At 33.3% G+C, this 17,520-nt stretch overlaps 1 protein-coding gene across 9 annotated transcripts in view; it reads left to right on the top strand.

Annotated features, from left to right (window-relative positions):
• The window catches only part of RALGAPA1 (Ral GTPase activating protein catalytic subunit alpha 1), a 204,608-nt gene that overhangs the window by 60,086 nt on the left and 127,002 nt on the right, over nucleotides 1-17,520 (top strand). For all 9 annotated transcript variants that reach the window (XM_032481878.1, XM_032481880.1, XM_032481881.1 and 6 more), the window contains exons 12-16: nucleotides 869-1,006; nucleotides 5,493-5,641; nucleotides 8,523-8,652; nucleotides 10,396-10,633; nucleotides 11,659-11,820. In XM_032481878.1, the coding sequence (XP_032337769.1) occupies nucleotides 869-1,006; nucleotides 5,493-5,641; nucleotides 8,523-8,652; nucleotides 10,396-10,633; nucleotides 11,659-11,820 (817 nt within the window). The remainder of the gene's footprint in view (nucleotides 1-868; nucleotides 1,007-5,492; nucleotides 5,642-8,522; nucleotides 8,653-10,395; nucleotides 10,634-11,658; nucleotides 11,821-17,520) is intronic.

The raw sequence follows: 17,520 nt of genomic DNA, 5'->3' as shown, positions 1-17,520 counted from the left end.
CAATACTGAGCCTATCCTGTGTCATTTATTATCCTTAAATTGAAATGGTAGATAATAAATCTGTCTACATATATAATTAAAGAAACAAACTGAAGAAGGGAAAAAGGCAGGAAGGAAAGAAGCTACAAATGTAGGGTGATGTAGGTATATTGTATAGGTGTGTTCTCTTGGTTACTCAAATACTTCACCAGTGTTGCCATTAGAGATCTGATTTCTTGTTGATGGCATAAGCCAGAAAACAAAAGATATAACCATTGATTTATATTTCTGATACATTCAGTATATATATATATATGTCATTTAAAATTTAGTGTTAATTATAAAATAAAGTTAAGTTATAGACTCAGATAATTAATTATAAATGGATTTCTTATTCACATAGTATCTGTTAGACATTCAACAGTCATGTGAAATACAGGACAGTTTGTGTCTGTGCAGACTGTCATGCACCTTGTAGTATGTTTGGTGCTACCTTGCTTATCCCATTAAATCCCAGTAGTAGTTTCAATTTGTGTGGCAACAAAACACTCACAAATTTCAGAGTGCTTTCTTAAAATACGTAATGCCCACATTGAGAACCAGTGTTAGAGAGATAAACATGAAAAGACATCATTCACATAACTGGTTTAGCAAGAAGACAAGAATACAAAGTAATTATTTTAAAACAGTATTATTGCTATGGTCCTATAGTGTGAAATAGGGAATACCTAAGTCTGCCCAAGGAAGGCTTCAGGGAGAAAGTAGTATAATACAAAAGAAAGAGCAGGTAACAAATGAGAAAGGAGCCACACAGTGTGAATAACTTCTACAAAGATGTGAGAGACATTGAAAAAAATATATATATATTTTTGAAAATATTTTGCTTCAGGAAAATGGAACCAATATTGCTGATCATGGTCGAAATTCTACTTGGGCAAAAAATGGCACCTACCAAGATGTACTTCATAATGCTTCTGAAGAAACCACAGAACAAAACATACGAGCTGGTGCCCAGGCAGTTCTGCAGGTAGATCCCTTTTTGTTTATTTTTAAAAATAAAATAATTATTAAATATTTCAAGTACATAGTTCAGTATTTCATTGTAATTACTGAAATATTATAAACTCAACAGCCGTATTTATCAGTTATCGTTATACCATATTAATTTTGTCTTTTCCTTAACTTTCACTTCATAATATATGTATTGATAAACATTACATATTATTATTCTAGACGATCTTAAAATTTATAGAAATTATGTCATGGTGTACTGTCATCTGCAACTTAACTTTTTGCATTAACCATTATATTTTTGAGATTTGTTGTTGATATATAGTCACAGTTCATTCATTTTAAACTATTTTGTGGTATTATAATTTATGGTTATTTCACATTTTATTTATTCATTTTTCTCTTGATGGTTTTTTAGATTGTTTCTAATTTCTCAGTATTCCAAATAATGCTACATTGACATTCTTATATTTGTGTTTTGGGACACGTGTGGCAGAATTTCCCTAGGATATATACATAGAAGTGGAATTACTTGGTTGGAGCATTTGTACATTATCAGCTTTACTTTGCTGTTATTGCCAAATTGTTCTTCAGTATGGTTATAATTATTTACATTCCCTCCAGTGGTGTTTGTGAGTTCTCATTTCCTTGTATCTTCCTCATTACTTGTATGGTCAGATTTTAATTTTTGTTCCTCCTAATGTATGTGAAATGTTATCTCTTTTTTTTTTTTAGTCTGTGTTTCTCTGTTTTAATTTTCTTTTCTTTCATCACTACTGAAAGTGAGCATCTTTCCTCATCTATGAATTGCCTATTAAAATGCTTTTTCTGTTATTCTGTTGGATGTCTTTTATTGATTTGTAGTCCATTATTTTTATACATTTAAAAAATTATACTATTTTTAAAAATAATTTTTAATGGAGGTACTGAGGATTGAACCGAGGGCCTCATGCATGCTAGGCATGCTCTCTACCACTGAGCTATAACCCCCCACCAAATCATGTTTTCAAGGCCACATGTGACCTCTCCGGTGTTAAATCAGATAGGTGTTTTTCAATCCTAATTTTACTAAAATTATCAGGAGCATTTTACAGAGTAGATCGTTCCCTTCCTATTGAAACCCTTCTTCACTTGGCCTTCAGAATAGCATACCCTCCTGTTTTTCTCCTGACTCACTGGCCACGTCTCAGATTTTTTTTTTTAACGGATTTTTTTTTCCATGTATTTCTGAACTTTTCATGTTGTAGTGCCCAGGAATCAGTTCTTGGTTCTCTTTTCTGCTTTAACTTATTCTCTTGTTGACCTCATCCATTTATAGGGCTTTAAGTGTCATCTGTATGCTGCATCGTGTACATTTTATCTATGGACTGAGACCTCTTGTCTGAAACTCTTAAGAGGCCTGAACTCATACTCAAATTGCCAAGTTGGCATTTTCACTTGGGTTTCTAATGGACTTCTCAAACTTGACATGTCTAAAACTTGGTTTCTCATCTTATTCAACAAATGTGCTCTTCGTGCAGTTTTCATCATTTCATTTATTGGCAGCTTTGTTTTCCAGTTGCTCAGGCCATCTTGTTTTCTATATTTCTTTTATATCTCACACCAAATTTGATGACAAATCCTGTCAACTTTCAGAATGTATGTAGAATCTGACTACTCTTCAGCACTCACACTGCCTTTTCTGTTCAAGCTTCCATAATCTTTCATCTGAATTATTTCAATAAGCTTCTTTTTTTTTTAATAGACTTTATTCTTTTAGAGCAGTTTCAGGTTCACAACAGAATTGAGCAGAAAATAGAGAGTTCGCACATAGCCTTCCCCACTCACACATACATACTTCTGTACCCTCAGCATACCTCATCAGTGTGACATATTTGGTACAATCAATGAACCAACAGGGGCACATTATTATCAACCAAAGTCTATAGTTTACATTAGGGTTCACTTTTGATGTACATTCTGTGGGTTTTGACAAATGCATAATGACATGTAATAAACTTCTAATGCAATAAACTTTTAATTGCATGTGGTCTTGCCCACCTATCATCCTGGTATATTTTCATCATAGCCAGAGGGACCCTGTAAAATATAAGTCAGATCATGTCATTTTTCTGCTCCAACTCCCCTTTTCATTATCATTAAGCATTCTTCCTAATGATCTATCAAGGCTCTACATCATTGCTCCTCAGAGTGTGGTCCACAGACTAGTGCTGGCCCACAAAGTAATTACAAAATAGAGAGTGAGAGTTGAGAAACGAAGTCATTTAATATCTCTTGATTCTGATGAAAAGTTTGGGTTTGTATTTTGCATGTCTTTTTTCATTTCCTTTTTCCTGTTCATTTTTAATTGTATTTTACAATAGGATTGGTCTGCAGAAGATTGGGGGAAAAACCTGTTCCCTCTACACTGACAATATGAGAAGCTGTGCTTCATATACTCTGGTTGTTTCTCAGCATCAACTCCCATTGCTTTTCCCCTTCCTCATTTCATTCTATCCTTGTTGTTCCTCAGATACACTAGGCCTGCTCTTACTCAGGTCCTTTAAACTTGCTATTATTTTTGTTTGTAATGTTTTTCTTCTAGGTTGCTACATAATTGAGTTTTGCCTTTTCTTTATCAATTCATTCATCTTTGTATTCATCCTCTATTCCCTGCCATTTCCTTTGCTTACTAGGTTCCCCAGTACAATAAGGTGATAGTGAGTACCCTTGCTTTGTTCTTGGCTTTTTGCACTACTTCCACATTTCTCAGGTTCAGGCAGATCTTTTCAGGTTCAGTTGCTGTTATAACATTTGCTGTAGTTCTTGGTAAATATTCTTTTTCAGATTAAGGAATTTTACCTTTTTTCTTAGTTTGTTAAATTAAAAAAATAATGAGTAAGTGTTAAATGCTTTTTCTGTATACATTGTGATGATCTGCTTATTTCCATTTTAATCTACTGATCGAGTATGTTATATTATTAAGACTTTTCTCAGTGTCAAGTCATCCTTAAATTTCTGGGGCAAATACTGTTTGGTCATAAAGTATATATTTTGCTCAGTTTGATTTGCTACTATTTTTCAAGATTTTTGTGTCCATGTTCATAAGTGATACTGGTCTCTTATTTTTCTTATATAGTCCTTGTCTGTTTTCGATAACTGGATTATAGTTTTATAAAAAAATAAATTGGGTAGTTTTTCTTCCTTTTTTAGTCTCTGAAACAGCTTGTGTAAAATAGAGATCATCTTCTAGGAAGGTTGGGCAAAACTTCGCCTGTAAAGCAGTCTAGGCTTGGTGTGTAGGGATGGATCAGGGATACCTTGATTACCAGTTCACTTTCTTTTATGTATTGGTGTATACATCTATTTCTTCTTGAGTCATTTTTGGCAATTTATGTTTTGTTTACAAAGTAATCCATTTTATTAAATTTTCTTTTTTATTGGTATAAAGTTATCCACTGAATTAGCATTTTAAAATTCTCCACTGGCTATGCAGGTATGTCCTTATTTCTGTTGTTGTTTGTGCCTCTCACTTTTCTTCTTCAGTGTTGCTAGAATTACAGAGACAGCGCTTTTCTTGATTTTAAATTTAGCTTAATGTTCTTTTTCTTACATGATTTTACAAACTGTATTTTGTTACAAAGGTTAGCCAGAGGATTTAAATCACAATTATGGGTAATTATGGGTATAGAAGATATAAATGTCCTGGGTCACAATAGATGTAATGATCTGTTCGTCCAAAGTGTCTTTGAGAACCTTTGCACATACTTTGTCACCATTATAACAGCTTTGTCCTCAGTAACAAAATACAATTAATGATTTGATTATAATAAACTTAATTAAAGATACATATCGATTGATCTGCGTTAGTAGTTCTGTAATATACAAGCTATTTATGCAGTCTGTTATTACCAAAACAGATATGAACGTATAGCCAATAAACATGGAAATAGAGGATAGATGGTTTTGAACACCTTATTCAGAAAATTCTTTTTGATTTAGGTATCATCTTTTATCCTAAACTATTTTTATTTTTTATGTTCTTTTCATTTTATGGCAACAACCAGATTATTATATTAAAGCTCTCAGTTTAAAAAATGCTATTCTTCATTTGGTTTATTTTCTTTGGGTGTCTCCTATTAACTTCATATTTGTCTAGATAAACAAAAATAGATTTAATGAGCTTAAATTTCAGATACCAAGCTGGTGGTAGAAGCAGGGTTAAAATTAACCTATAGTCTAATGCTTTTTGCTTTGTTATAGGTGACCTAGTGATCAGCATTTTGAGTTTTTTTACCTTTGTATTTTTATTTGTTTATTTTTTGGTCAGGGAAGTAGTTAGGTTTACTTATTTATTTATTCTTAGAGGAAGTACTGGGGATTGAACCCAGGACTTCATGCATGCTAAGTATACACTCTACCACTTGAGCTTTACCATCTCCCCGAGACTTTTTTTTACCTTTGAGTAAGAAATTTGCCATTGAAATTCTGTAATGAATCGCTTATGATTTCTTTTATCTTAGGTGTTTATTATAAACTCCTCAAACATATTTCTTCTTGAACCTGCAAATGAGATAAAAAATCTTCTGGATGAGCACACAGATATGTGTAAACGAATTCTAAACATTTATCGGTTCATGGTTGTGCAAGTATCAATGGACAAAAAGACTTGGTAAAAAATACTTATTTTTATGGCTTTTCTCATTGTGTATGTGAACGTAGTAATTTTTAGAGGAATCATTTCTTTGATCAGGATTTGTGACAATAATGTAAAGGCTTCTATTGAATGAAGAAATAAGTATAATATTTTATGTAATAATCATGACGACGACAATGGCTTTGACCTTCACTTTATCTCAAACATCTTTGATCATACTTGACAAGACCCTTCTGATAGTGGGTCTTTCTAAAATGGGCATGTGATGGCCTCCTTCAACGCCCGCCACCACTATCATTGAAAACTGGCGTGCATGTATGAATAAATGAATTTATGCATGTGTGAGTGAATAAATAAATAAATGATTGAATGTATAAATGCCTGATTCCGCAGCCTGGCATTCAAGGCCATGTACAGTCAGTTTCCTGCCTACGTTTCTAGCCCTTTCTCAAACCTAAACTCTACCCTGCAGGGTAGGATCCTACCTCCTAGCTTTGTCAAATTGCTCTCTCGAGCACATTCTGAACTTTTCTTTAGAGTGTCTAATTCTTGCCATCTTTTTCTATTGTTAATCATATCTATCCTTACGTTCTACCTTCTTTTTTCAACATATCCATATTCCTTATCAGCTTGCTTGCTTTCATTCTGTGTTTGTACCTGTGTTACAGATCTTGTCAAATTTGTCTTAATTTGTAAATTACTTATATAAATGTCTGTTTATCTCACTGAATTGAGAGGTCCTAAAAGATATATACTGGTTGTCTTGTTTTTTATTTCCTACATTTCTTAACATAGTATCTTATATACTATTGGTACTCTGTAAATATTTGTTTAATTGAATGAAAAGAGAGGCCTTTTAGATGAGAAGAGCAATTATTCAGTTTTTATTGAAATGATACATGTTCATTGTAAAATTCAAAGAAAAATTTTTTTAAAAAGTTGCCCAAAAGCTCACTCTCTAGAGGTAATCATTGTTTGCCCTTTGGTGAACACCTGGTTCACTTAAGGGCACCACACCACACACACAGTCACATAGTATTATGCCATATGTATGTACCATCATTTTCTTAACCAGTCATTTGTTGCTTGATATGTAGTTACTTATTTTATTGTTGGAGGAGGCAAGGATAATGAACATCCTTATACATATATAATTTTCCTCCTTTGACTCATTCTTAAAAAGCGGGATAGTTTTTATATTTTATGTTTTGTTACATGTGGGAAAATAGTTTTATTTTGAAAAAACTTTTATTAACAATATTGATATAGTTACATATAGAAGTAGTTACTGTTAATTATTTGGAGCATTTTTCTGTGTCAAGTATCTTTTTAATATTTTTGCATGCATTTTTTTCTTAATCCTGGTAGCACCCAAGAGGTAGATAATATCTCTGTTTTACAGGGTGACTCTTAGGCACAAAGAGATTAAGTAATTTGTCATTGTTCACACAGCTGAGATTTGAACTGTGGTCCTTCTGACTTCAGAGCCCAAGTTATTATAAGCCAATAACAGTGCTACTTTGGACCATTCTTTTGTTAGTCCATCCCCCTTTTTTCTTTTTATATACTTTGAATCAGTGCTGTTGAGCCAGGTTAAAGTGAAAGATTTGCTATGTGGAACACAATTTTAGAATTTTTTCTTAATTTTTATAAGTTCCCTTGAAGTCATAGCAGCATGAGGGATTGCTCACATATTTACATTGGTTTATAAGACTTTATGAATTAAAATCATTATTACAAAGCAAAAGGTTATCTAATATATGAGTGAGTTATGGTTTGACCACAAGTCGGAAAGATTTATTTGGAAAATCTTTTCTTTATTGCATATGTCATTGATTTCAAATGGCTTTTCATTTCTGGTAGCAATGCTTGAAGCCTGAGATTACGAACACTGTCACCTCTAATTTTTATTTTGTGAGTTGAGTGCATGCATGTGTTTGGTTAAATTCAGAATATCTTTCACTGAGTGATGCTTTTCTATTTAGTTCTGCCCACACTTCCCAGAAAAACCATTGTATCTAGATCTGGGACCTCTTGCCTCTGCCACATTACTCACATAGACTGTCCCACATATTACTACACCTGGAATGGGCCTGCCAGTAAGCAAAAGAGGAGGAGGCTGTGATAGACCTGGGCTATTAGCCTGACTGTACACCCAGCTGAAGTTCCCCTTGTCAGCCTCTGTTTTGGTTTTTTTTTTTTGGCATGAGGTTGAATCAGTTTTTGAATTATCAGTTACAAATAAGGTAGTTTTATGGTCTTAATAATAAGCATCTAGGAGAAAGAGGCAAGCTGAGGATAATATAATAGAATTGGCTTGACTCCCAGTACACAAAGAGAATAAACGGTTAAAAGATGGCCAGACTAAAAAGAATGGAAAGAAGCGATAGAGTGATGGTCCTCGATTACTTGTCTGGCTCATTGTGATCTATTAATCTTAAAATATGTAGTTTTAAAAATTGAACCTGGTACAATTCTTGATTTGTAGTTGTTCTCCATATTGTAAAGATAAATTAGATGGACAGGCATCAAGGTAGAACTATATTGTATATAAAGTTAGATGAATATTCTTCAGACAGCTCCCTAAGGTCACAACTTGATTTGTGGGTTGGGGTAATGGGAGCAATTTTCAGTTTTTCTCCCCCAGCTTTTTGTATATATTTTTATTTGATGAGAAAGAAGTATTGTGGTTGAGAAATGGCTTAAAAATGGCTGGTACAGATTTATAAAATGGAATCTTTAATTTTAATATTTAAAGAATTCTAAAAATTTGGAAGATACTTGAGTTATTGAAAGATAATACCATTTTTATAACAAGTATTAATTTGAAAGTTATTCATTAAACGAAAGCAAACATATGCAAGAAGCAAACATTAATTAATTTTTTTACTTTAAGGGAACAGATGCTGCTTGTGTTGCTCAGAGTCACGGAGTCTGTACTGAAGATGCCATCACAAACTTTCCTACAGTTCCAGGGGAAAAAAAATATGACCTTGGCAGGTCGACTTGCAGGACCACTTTTCCAGGCAATAAAAATAAATAAATAAATAGATAAATAGGTGGATAGATACGTATTTTTTCTTCAGATTCATTGAGCCCTGAACTTGTTACCTGGGGGAAAAGCTTTAAATCAGAAATCATTTCATATTAAAGGATCTTTTGTAGAGCCAAATAAAAGTTGCTTATCTAAATAGGTTGTTTGCCATACATACAAACTCACAACCTAGTAGAGTAGAGAAAATACCAGGTCTGTGGAAAAAAACTGTTAAAACAGGCCGATGATATTGACTTTAGCTCTTGTGTGGTACACTTAATGTATGACGGCAAAAAGCTACCAGAAGGCTTCATGAATAATGGCTTGATTCTTTGCTTTATGTGTTTCTAAGTCTCTGGGATTGTTAGAAAAACAAAACTTTCTTTTAAGTTGTTCTGTAGTAAAGAAAAAGTAAATTAAGATTCTTTCTATCATTCTATTCTGTAAGGCTTTATTCTCTTCATATCCTCATTTGAAATACAGTGGTAGTTCATTATGTAGGAATTACATATTGTGTTTTCCAAACCAAAGATAGAGTACTGACTTTAAATATATTATGGATTATTTGGAAAATAGAAAGCAAACTAACACTTTTTAACCTGACACATTAAATATAAATACATGGATAAAATGGTTCTTAATGTCAGAGATAAAAGCTATCTCAGATCTAATTCTTGGCCATTAATGTAGCCATTCAAATTAATATTTTCCCTCAGATTATTCTAGTTTACTTCAAATTCGCTTCTGGTAGAGAATAAGTCTTTGAAACCAGCTACATTTATTATCTAAACTTCTCTTGACTTCAGTAGTCTTTTTGTTTTCCCATTGTTAAAACTAACTCAATAGTGAGCACTATCAGAAGACAAAATTTTAGCTTGCTACGTGGAATAACTTTTTGTCCTCTGAATGTTTAAAAGTAGAATGGAGAGTCACTAGTTGTTACTGTTTTACATTGTAAACTTAGCTCATTTTAATCTTTACATTTAATGTATAAATTTATAATGAATTTTTATGAATTCCTTAGTAAAATTTGTTAAGTTAAACTTCTGAAAAATCCTTCATTTTGTGACTTGTTTCTTTGATAGGAGAATATATCTTCAGTAGAAATCTATAAAATCTCAGGGTACTGCCTGGTCAGTAATTTCTGCCCTTTTATGAATAAGTTTTCATTCTGTGATTGGATTTGTTACAGAACATCTTTAATTCCTCTGGTGTCTTTAAAGTGAAATTTAATTTTATCCTTTAGTTTACATATAATTTTTCAAAAATACATTTCAGTAAATTAAGTACATCTCTAATAACTTTTTTTTAAGAATATTCAAATTGTATAGTTAGTGATTCCCATCTTTAATTTGAGAATGTAGGTTTTGGTGTTTTAGTTCAATAACTATTCACTACTCAATAATTTCAATGCTTAATAGTGTGGAGACTTTGATCTCTTTAAACAATATTTATTTAACATTAATGTAGTGCAGCATGAAGAATAATTCTTTACGGAGGTTTCTTTTCAGTTTTGGTAACTTGTCCTAATGTTAGAATGTTGGGAATTGGCAGTTGTTGAAATGTATAGTAGATGCTAATGATTGCATGGATTACTTTTATAAGTATTATGTACCAAGAAAGGATATCATGGATATTATGTGGTTTAAGTTCTTGTTTTTAGTAATTTTTTAATAATTGAATATCTTATTTTGAACATATTTCATTGTTAATTCTGATTATTTGTTTTTTATAGACTCTTATAGTTGCCTGGATCAAAGCAAATCTAAATGTGTATATCTCCCGTGAGCTTTGGGATGACTTACTCTCGGTATTGTCATCGTTGACCTATTGGGAAGAGTTAGCCACTGAATGGTCACTGACTATGGAGACACTAACTAAAGTTTTAGCTAGAAATTTATATAGTTTGGATCTCAGTGATTTACCATTGGATAAGCTGAGTGAACAGAAACAAAAAAAGCACAAAGGGAAAGGTAAGAGTTCACAGAGATGCTCCATATAAATTTGTTTAAATAATTCGGTCTGGGAAAATCAAGCCAGGGAGAGGAGTGAGGGTAAAAGTCATATTTTCTCTTAATTGTTTCCTCCTTAATTTATTCTGAAAGTTAAAAAATTGCAACAGTGAAACATTTAGGTACCTTGTAATTTTTCTTCAAGAACCTTAAAGTCAGTAGTAATTTTGGAGAGAAATAAAGTATTTAATGTACATTGTTCTGTACATATCTAGGTAAAGTTAAATAATACTTCAGGATCTGAAATATTTTATTTTTAACAATTAACCAAAATGGAAACTTATAAAACACTCTTCCTTTTTATCTTACATGATTTTTTATTAGAACTTAGGTGATTTCATGTTAATTCTGTTTAAAAAGAATTATTTGAAAAATTTTTTTGAAAGCATTCTCTTAGTTTTAACTAAAAGCAAACATTCCCGAGATGTGTATTATATATCCATGTAATGTTAACATGGTAGAGAGGGACAGTAACATAGTGATTATATCATTAATACATGTTTTTGTAATTCTTGGTTTGCCAGTATTTTTCACTCTTAATAATTAGTTGCTATCCAGAGATTACATCTGAGTCACATTTCATACTTAAATAGTAGTCCAGAGTGGTAAGTATGTGACCAGACTGCTTTTTCCTGGACTGTTTATTTCCCAAGTGGCTATTATTGGCAGATTGGATTTTGGTTAGCTCATTTCCTATCCTTTTTTGCTTGTCTGAATGTTTCACTTCTGTTATGAAGCAAGGGGGTGGTGGAGGATTTATAATAGTCTGTTGTTGATGGTGTATTTTTAGAATTCTGCCTCAGTTTTGAAATGTGAGTTGTACATAAAATCAAGTTCAAAAAAGCCTTACAGTACACAACATTTTATCTAGACACTTTATAATAGTACATTATAAGTAAACCTAAGAATCTGAGGTGCAGTGGCACAATAATTTGAAGAGATTATTGATGAGGTGACTACACTGAGATTGAAAATCTACATTCTAGGAGTGGGACACGAATTTCAGAAAGTTTCAGTTGACAAGTCGTTTTCTAGAGGATGGAGTCGCGATCAGCCTGGCCAAGCCCCAATGAGACAGAGAAGTGCAACAACCACTGGTTCCCCAGGAACAGAAAAGGCGAGGAGTATAGTACGGCAAAAAACTGTTGGTATGTACTCTGTGAAATCATGAGAATTGTATGGGGCAGTATGTTTATAGTCCTTAGTAATATGTAAATACACAGTTTTCTCATCAGTTGGTTTTTGTTGTTAAATGAAAAGCTTCTATGGCAAAATCCTTTTTTCAGTAGTACTTAAGAGTCCAGTGACATGCTGTGTTACCCTTTTATGCTATTAAGATGCACCTCACATTACTGTTTTTATGTAGTTTATTTATTGTAGATATCAATAATTTTAAACTTATTTTACAGAACTGAAGAAGTAGAACTCTGATTCACTTTACAGAACTCATGCATTTACTGGTATGGTTGGTACTAAGCGAATATACTCATAAACGTGGAAGATTAGGGTAGCTTATTTTCGGTGCTACAGTTATACAATTATTTTGGCTTCACAGACTTCTAGTGAGGAATTCATGCTCGTTACTTGCAGACAGCTGAGGCTAAGGTGGAGTATATTGCCAGGTTCCTTCCTGCTTTCAATAGGCATGGAAGAAATTTCTATAGTCTTGGAAACAGCAACAAAGAGCAGTAATGGGAAGAATTTATGGAAGTAGGATCACTCAGCATACTGTGGACCATCTTATCCCCTTTCCTCTCAGAGATTTATACCTTGGTGTTTGTTGTAGTAGAAAGAGTGCTGCAATGAAAAACAAGAGGGCTTGTCCTAATCTCTCTTTTTCACTCTCTTTTATCACTAAGTAACTAGATAACCTTAAACAATTTACTGAACTTTCTAAGCTTTACTTATTTCATCTGTGTGGTGAGACTGATAGTAACTCCCATGCCTGTAACAGAATTGCTTGAAGTTACTTCAGGCTTTATAATCTGTAATTCTGTGGAAGGAGAATTTTCTGTGGACATGTATCTATATTTGATGGTAATCAGTGAAAAACACATCATTTTAAAGAGATTTAAACTGTTGTAAGGTTGTGTCTTCTATAAAATAATGGGTTCTAAAATGTTAATAAGAATTACAGTTCTAAAGGAAAAAAACAAAAGTAGAAAGAGAATAGGGAAATTAAAGATTTTAAGTGAATTTAAAATGCTTAGTTTTAAAAATTTTTTTAAAAGAAAAATTTCACAATTGTCTTCTGTCTATAAAATAAGCATAAAATTATATTGGTTGTATATGTCAAGCAGGAAGAATAAGAAATTATACAAGGGAAAAGGATACTGATGCACAGAGATTAATATAATACTTAGACATTTTGGTATAGAATTACATTTTGAAATTCTTAGCAAGATTTGATTGTATCTGAAATGCTTTTCTTCATTTTATGTTAATGTCACATTTCTAGAAAATATTTCTATATTGGTTAAGAAGGAATTGTTCTTTTAAGTTTAAAATTTTACTTTGTTTTACTTAAAACTTGAATCTTTAAAAAAAAGTTCCTTATATATATATTTCTGATCATAGAAATATTTTATGCATAGTGTGGAAAGTAAAGTTCAAAGAAACATAAAAACATATTAGCTGTCTAATGAGAAGTAATCATTGCTAACATGTTAGCATATTTCTAATCTTTACAAAAGCATATAATGAGTAAAATATTCATCTTAAATGCATACCTGACTATGTTTACTTTGGTACCTCTGGCAAAACTGTCTAGTCTGGCTTGTTCATTGAACTAATATATCAAATAAAAAGTTTTAAAGCATTACAAATTTTGTTTAGAAAGGTGCCTGCATAAAGTTGGAAAATACTAAAAGGGACAACAGATTCAATTGAGTTTGCCTTTTGACATAATGTTTTCTTAAATTTTTAAATTAATTTTTTATGTTCTTAGGGAATGTACATAGTTAAGAATTCAAACTGTGATAAAGCATATACCTTCTAGTAAGTCTTTCCCTCATCACTACTCCCCACCCTCATCTCATTAGAGATAACTGCTGTTACTAGTTTTTAAAGCATTCCTCTAAAACCAGGTATACAGCATAATGTATACACTGTGGGGAATCATGGCTTTTAGACATTCAAATAAAAAAAAATACTTTTAAGTATTTGCTATGGAAACCCTGTTCTAAGCATTGATGATGTATGTGTGAACAAAGCAAATAAAGTCCATTGAAGTTGGCAATTCTAGTGTCAGGGGAGGCATACAATAAGCAGATAAACCAAACATATCAGGAGGTATTAAGTACTATGAAGAAAAGTAAAGCAGGATAAGGGACAAGAGTCCTAGGATGGAGAAATGGGACTGTTTTAGATAGGTAGGTCAGTGAAAGCCTGTCTGGTCAATATGATATAAGAACAGAAACCTGAATAAAGTGATAGCAAGTATCTGGGGGAAGAGTGTTCCAGGCAGAAGGAAAAGAATAAAAGCCCTGGAGCAGGAGTGTGCTTTAGTATTTAAGGAAGAGTAAGGAAGCCAGAGTGGCTGAAGTGTAAAATAAAGAAAGACTAGAGTGGTAGGCAATGAAGTCAAGCTATAATGATATATCTTAAAGATAATTACATATCAAAAAATGTTGAACTTCTTGCATCAGATTTTATTACATGGCAGTACCATAATTTAACCTCTATCCTGAAGATGGACATTTAGTTTATTTCCAACTTTATGCTGTTAAAAACGGACCAGAATAAAGTTATATATAAATCTATACTTTGTACTTATATACAGATATGTCTGTAGTTTTAATCTATAGGATTGGAAATTAAGTTGCCCTTAAAACAGTGAAATACCACTACACACCTACTAGAATGGCTGAAATCCAAAACAGTGACAGCACCAAATGCTGACAAGGATATAGAGAAATAGTAACTCTCATTGTTCATGGGAATGCAAAATGGTACAGCCACTTTGGAAGACAGTTTGATAGTTTCTTAAAAAACTTATGATACTCTTACCATAGAATCAGACCACCTTTGACATTTACCCAGGTAAGTTGAAAACCTGTGTCCACACAGACATCTGCTAGATGTTTGTAGCAGCTTTATTCCTAGTTGCCAAAACTTGGAATCAACCAAGTTATTCTTAAATAGGTGAATAGAGTAAGAAACTGTGGTATATCCACACAACGGAATATTATTCACTGACAAGAAGTGAAAAGAAAAAAAAAAGTGAGCCATCAGGCCATGGAGAAAATATGGAGGAGTCCCAAATGCATAGTAAAATCACCAACTTGAGAGGCTTTATACTGTATGATTTCAACAATATGACATTCTGGAAAAGGGCAAACTAAAGAAATGGTAAAAACGTCACTGGTTGCTGGGGGTGGGGATGGGGAACAGAGCAACAAGGAGGGACAAATAGGTAGAGAACAGGGTTTTTAAAGCAGTAAAACTGTTCTGTATGATACTGTAATGGTGTACACATGTTATTATGCATTTGTCAAAAGCTCATAGAGTGTACAACATAAAGAGTGATCCCTAATGTAAAGAATGGGCTTTTGTTAGTAATACTGTGTCAGTATTGGCTCATCAGTTGTAGAAAGTATACCACACTAATGCAAGATGTCAGTACTTGGGGAGACTCGAGCTGGGGATGAAAAGAGAAAGGGATGTATTCTTACTCTTTGTACTTGGCACTCAATATTTCTGCAAACCTAAAACTGCTTTTTAAAAATTAAAGCGTACAGGCATACCTTAGGAGATATTGTGGATTCGGTTCCAGACCACCCCAATAAAGCAAATATCCCAATAAAGTGGGTCACATGAATTTTTTGGTTTCCCAGTGCATATAAAAGTTATGTTTACACTGTACTGCAATCTGTTAAGTGTGCAGTAGCATTATTTCTAAAGAAACAATGTACATACCTTGATTAAAAATATTGCTAAAAATGCTGACCATCAATCGGAACCTTCAGCAATTCAAAACCTTCTTTTTGCTGGTGGAGGGTTTTGTCTCGATGTTAATGGCTACTGGCTGATCAGGGTGGTGGTAGCTGAAGGTTGAGGTGACTGTGGCAGTTTCTTAAAGACCATTGACAAAGTTTGCACATTGATTGATTCTTCCTTTCACAAACAATTTCTCTGTAGCATCCAATGCTGTTTGATAGCATTTTACTCACAGTAGAACTTCTTTCAAAAGTGTAATCAGTCCTCTCAAACCCTGCCAGAGCTTTATCAGCTAAATTTATGTGATATTTTAAATCATTGATTGCCATTTGAACAATCTTCACAACATCTTCACCAGGAATAGGTTCCACCTCAAGACTGCTTTCTTTTCTCATTCATGAGAAGAAACTTCTCATCTATTAAGTTTTATGTTAGACTGAAACAATTCAGTCATATTCTCAGGCTAGTTCTGTTCTTTTTTCTACCATGTTTGTAGTTACTTCCTCCACTAAAGTTATTGATAAGAGTTGGAATGAACTTCTTCCAAACTGCTGTTAATGTTAACGTTTTGACCACTTCCTGTAAATCACGAATGTTCTTAATAATGGCATCTAGAATGGTGAATCCTTCCCAGAAGGTTTTCAATGGACTTTGCCCAGATCCATTAGAGGAATCACCATCTTTGGCAGCTATAGCCTCATGAGATGTATTTCTTAAAGAATCAGACTTGAAAGTTGAAATGACTCGTTGATCCATGGGCTGCAGAGTGGATGTGTTAGCCAGCATGAAAACAACATGAATCTCATTGTACATCTCCATCAGAGCTTGGGTGACCAGGTGCCTTGTCAATGAGCAGTAATATTTTGAAAGGAATCTTTTTTTCTGAGCAGTAGGTCTCAACAGTGGGCTTGAAGTATTCAGTATGTTGTAAACAGATGTGCTGTTCCACTGATAGAGCACAGACCACGTCAGTTTAGGATAATTCTTAAGGGCCCCTAGGATTTTCAGAATGGTAAACGAGCATGGGCTTCAACTTAGTCACCACCTGCTGCATTAGCCCCTAAGAGAGTCAGCCTGTTCTTTGAAGCCAGCCACTGACTTCTCTAGCTGTGAAAGTCCTCGATAGCATCTTCTTCCACTGGAAGACTGTTGTGTCCACGTTGAAAATCTTTTGTGTAATGTAGCCACCTTCATTAATGATCTTAGTTAGATCTTCTGGGTAACTTGCTACAGCTTCTACATCACCACTTGCACTTTTATGTTATGGTGATGGCTTCTTTCTTTAAATCTCATGAACCAACTCTGCTAGCTTCAGACTTCTCTTCTACAGCTTACTCACCTCTCTCAGCCTTCCTAGAATTGAAGAGAGTTAGGACCTTGCTCTGGATTAGGATTTGTTGTAAGAGAATGTTCTGGCTGTTAGATCTTGTTTCCAGACAACAAAAACTTTCTCCATATCAGCAGTTAGTCTGTTCACTGTTTATTTCTTTTCTTTTTAAAAAAAAAAACAAACTTTTTTTTATTGAGTTATAGTCATTTTACAATGTTGTGTCAACTTCCAGTGTAGAGCACAATTTTTCAGTTATACATGAACATGCGTATATTCATTGTCACATTTTCTTTCACTGTGAGCTACTGCAAGATCTTGTATATATTTCCCTGTGCTATACAGTGTAATCTTGTTTATCTATTCTACATATGCCTGTCAGTATCTACAAATTTTGAACTCCCAGTCTATCCCTTCCCACCCCTCTCCTCCTTGGCAACCACAAGTTTGTATTCTGTGTATGAGTCTGTTTCTGTTTTTTGTTTGTTTGTTTGTTTGTTTGTTTGTTTGTTTGTTTTAGATTCCACATATGAGTGATCTCATACGACATTTTCCTTTCTCTTTCTGGCTTACTTCACTTAGA

The sequence above is a fragment of the Camelus ferus genome, chromosome 6, assembly GCF_009834535.1.
Source record: "Camelus ferus isolate YT-003-E chromosome 6, BCGSAC_Cfer_1.0, whole genome shotgun sequence".
Classification (NCBI taxonomy): Eukaryota; Metazoa; Chordata; class Mammalia; order Artiodactyla; family Camelidae; genus Camelus; species Camelus ferus.
This window is presented reverse-complemented; position numbering and strand designations above follow the sequence as displayed.